Here is a 2,942-nt window from a genome sequence, read left to right as displayed (position 1 = left end):
AATTTTATAAAAACATAACTTTTGTTTAATTTTACATACATTTATTTTTATATTTCAATTAATTAAAATATTTTTATAATACCTTGCACAGATTCAATTAGCAATTTTTTAAAATTTGACTGAAAAAATTAAAAATTACAACCACAGACTACAGATTAAATAAAACCAAGGCTACAATTTCACTTAACAATTTATAAAAAGTTTACAAGAAATGAAAACTCTAATTTTACAAGGAAGAAGAAGAAGAAGAAGAAAACTTTAATTTCTTAATTAATAAATAAATAAATAAATTTAAAAATTCACAATACTACAAATTTATGACATCAGTAATAATAACTTTGAAAGCTACCACTCCTTATTTCTTCATCTCTTGCTTTCAGAACATAACTCACTTCTCACTCTGCCACTTTGGTGACAAACTCCACACCATCTTCCTCCACCGCCACCACCGCTAAATGGAGGCCGTTGGTTCCAGACTCAGCCGTGCTTCCTCTCGTTACGGTGCCTCCACCGTCTTCACCGGCCCCGTCAGGAAGTGGAAGAAGAAGTGGGTCCAAGTCAACCCCTCTTCCTCAGCCAGCAACACCACCACCACCAACAACAACAAGGGTTCTCATGCCAATTCCAACTCTTCCTCTCGCCTACTCCTCCGCCGATGGACCCCCACCACCGCCGATGACGCGGCCGCTGTCTCCGACGAGCCTCCCAGAAGGAAGTTCCGTTACACTCCTGTATGTCTCTCTCTGTTTTTGTCCCTTTTTTGTTTGCCCTTTTTTCATTTTTGGGTGAATATTTAATTGGGCTTTTGCTTTGTGGTGAAAAGTTTCGATTTATTGTTTATGTTCCTGTGTTTTGGTGATGGGGTGTAGTGTTTAGGTGGGTTTGGGATTTTTCTGTGGAACGAAAAGTGTTGGGTTGAATTGTTTCGTTTGCATGTTGCATGAATTGGGATTTGGGGTTGTGAGAAAGATGGTTTTTTTGCTGCTTTATCTGTGATTCTAGGTGGGTACTGATATATGGCGAAGAGAGGGAAAAGAACAGAGAAGATAGATGAGAAAATACAGAGTAATAATTTGTTTCTGGGGAGATGTGTTTAGTTTCCATATCCTCTGGGAAACTTGATTTTGGTTTATGTACTCACAAATTTATGAATTTAGTTCTCTAGTTTTTTGAGATATATAAATTTAGTCCCTAGCCATGTTTAAATTTAATATTTGGCAATGGATTTTGATTGCTATAAAGTTGGGAAAATAGATTAAATTCACATATTTTGTAGCTAGCCTGCTAAATTCAATTCTTTTGAAAGTATACGGACCATGATAAAGTTTGACCTAGAGTAATGAGATGAAAAAAAAAACTCATTTTTCTAAGTTTTTATTTGGTTGAAGAAAAAATGAAAAAAATAAGTTAACTTTAGAAGTATAAGGCAAGCAAGAACAAAGTCTTGTCTCTTGGGAGAGATTGGTTATAGGGATCATGCAGTGTCATTCAGTTTGTGCATTATGTAAACAGGTTTGTGCTTTATTTTTTTGGTTCATCATAGTATCTGTCAAATGAGTCCTTTTCATCATGACTAAAGGTTGGTCAATTCCATGGTGCAGATTGCGGTGCTAGAAGAACAGAAAAAGATTATGGTTGTAAAGAAAGAACATGAATCCGCAACTGAGAGTGATCAACCAGCAGTTAGACAGAAAAATATCACCCATGAGAGGCAAGGGAAATTAAACATGGATGAAATATTGGAGGAGACCAAGGTAAAGTAACAGAGTTCTCCATTCCTGTTTTGAATGGTCTAGTATTCTGGTTACAGTTTTTGGACTTTCGAAGTTGACATCGGATTTCATGTGCTTTAAATCTGTATTCTTCCTCACTCAGACTGCCCTTGGATTATCCTTTGCTGACTAAGTTACATATTGACACACACAAACCTTATTTTAACATTCAAGAACAATCATGTGTGCTTGCAATAAACCATAATGCCATGTAAAGACTTCTATCATTTGTCCTTTGGGGATTCCAAAACCATTTTCCGTATTCAGGTATGACACTATAATTTTTGTCTGTGTTGCATTTAGTAAATGATCCTAAATCAGATGGAAGAGGAGAGGAGGGCTGTGTTAGGCAATTGAGATGATGACCATTGACAGCATGACCTTATCTTTGAAGATTTGGAATTTGACAAAGTTTGTTTTTAACTTTTGTCTGCATATCAATGTATTGCAGGATTCAAACATTGTTAAATTGGATCATGGTTTGGACTTGGAAAGCAACAATGATGAAACCAGCCTGAACAGTGATAATCAATTGGAAACTAATATCTAGTGGTTGGTCCATGAACTGACTATATGATTCCCAAGTACAAAATCAAGCTGTCAGGCAGGGAAGTTTTCATTCAAGAAATACCAAGCTAGTATATATGACCTCTTATCACCTTACATCCTACCATCCTACATTAACATGTAATGTAATATATGACCTTTTATCACCTTACATCCTACCATCCTACATTGACATGTAATGTAATTGAGCCATAATCTTGTGTATAGTGCTGCCAGTAGCATAGGAATGATCAGTTACATTTCATGATGGATCATATGCATAATGTGATGCTTACTATGTCTTGTCTTAAGTATGCTGCATTGTAGGCTTTGGAAATTCATAACTATGTAGAACAAAATCTAGAAGCAATTTCTCTATTTAATCAAAATTAGAGTTGCATTTGGTAATATGTGTGATAAAAGTTTGTATTGACGTCAAGATATATTACTGAAGTGAAATTTTTAATTTTTAATTTAAGTTTTAAATGGAAACCCTTGGTAAGAGAGGGAAATGAGAAACCTTGTAACAGTCCTCATCTTTGTGATATTCTAGTTTTAATGTTATCCTTGTCTGGAAGGGGAAAAAAATATAGAAACTGAAAGTATGTTTTTTTTCAAAATAGA

The 2,942-nt window shown here is 35.1% G+C and overlaps 1 protein-coding gene across 1 annotated transcript; it reads left to right on the top strand.

The window, feature by feature from the left end:
• Positions 1-359: 359 nt before the first annotated feature.
• Positions 360-2,726, top strand: LOC137831269 (uncharacterized). Its single transcript, XM_068638871.2, has 3 exons — positions 360-731; positions 1,602-1,754; positions 2,224-2,726. The coding sequence occupies exons 1-3, from the start codon at positions 456-458 to the stop codon at positions 2,320-2,322; spliced, it is 528 nt and encodes a 175-aa protein (XP_068494972.1). The 5' UTR covers positions 360-455; the 3' UTR covers positions 2,323-2,726.
• Positions 2,727-2,942: the final 216 nt, after the last annotated feature.

Source organism: Phaseolus vulgaris, chromosome 6 (genome assembly GCF_051622355.1).
Source record: "Phaseolus vulgaris cultivar YP4 chromosome 6, ASM5162235v1, whole genome shotgun sequence".
In the NCBI taxonomy this organism is placed as follows: Eukaryota; Viridiplantae; Streptophyta; class Magnoliopsida; order Fabales; family Fabaceae; genus Phaseolus; species Phaseolus vulgaris.
Note: the sequence above shows the minus strand (reverse complement) of the source record. Positions and strands in the feature narration are given on the sequence as shown.

Excerpts from the sequence above, each read along its gene's own strand:
- LOC137831269 (XM_068638871.2), top strand. The coding sequence starts at position 456 with ATGGAGGCCGTTGGTTCCAGACTCAGCCGTGCTTCCTCTCGTTACGGT. Across the intron at positions 732-1,601 it reads GGAAGTTCCGTTACACTCCT|ATTGCGGTGCTAGAAGAACA; the intron begins GTATGTCTCTCT and ends TCCATGGTGCAG. Across the intron at positions 1,755-2,223 it reads AAATATTGGAGGAGACCAAG|GATTCAAACATTGTTAAATT; the intron begins GTAAAGTAACAG and ends AATGTATTGCAG.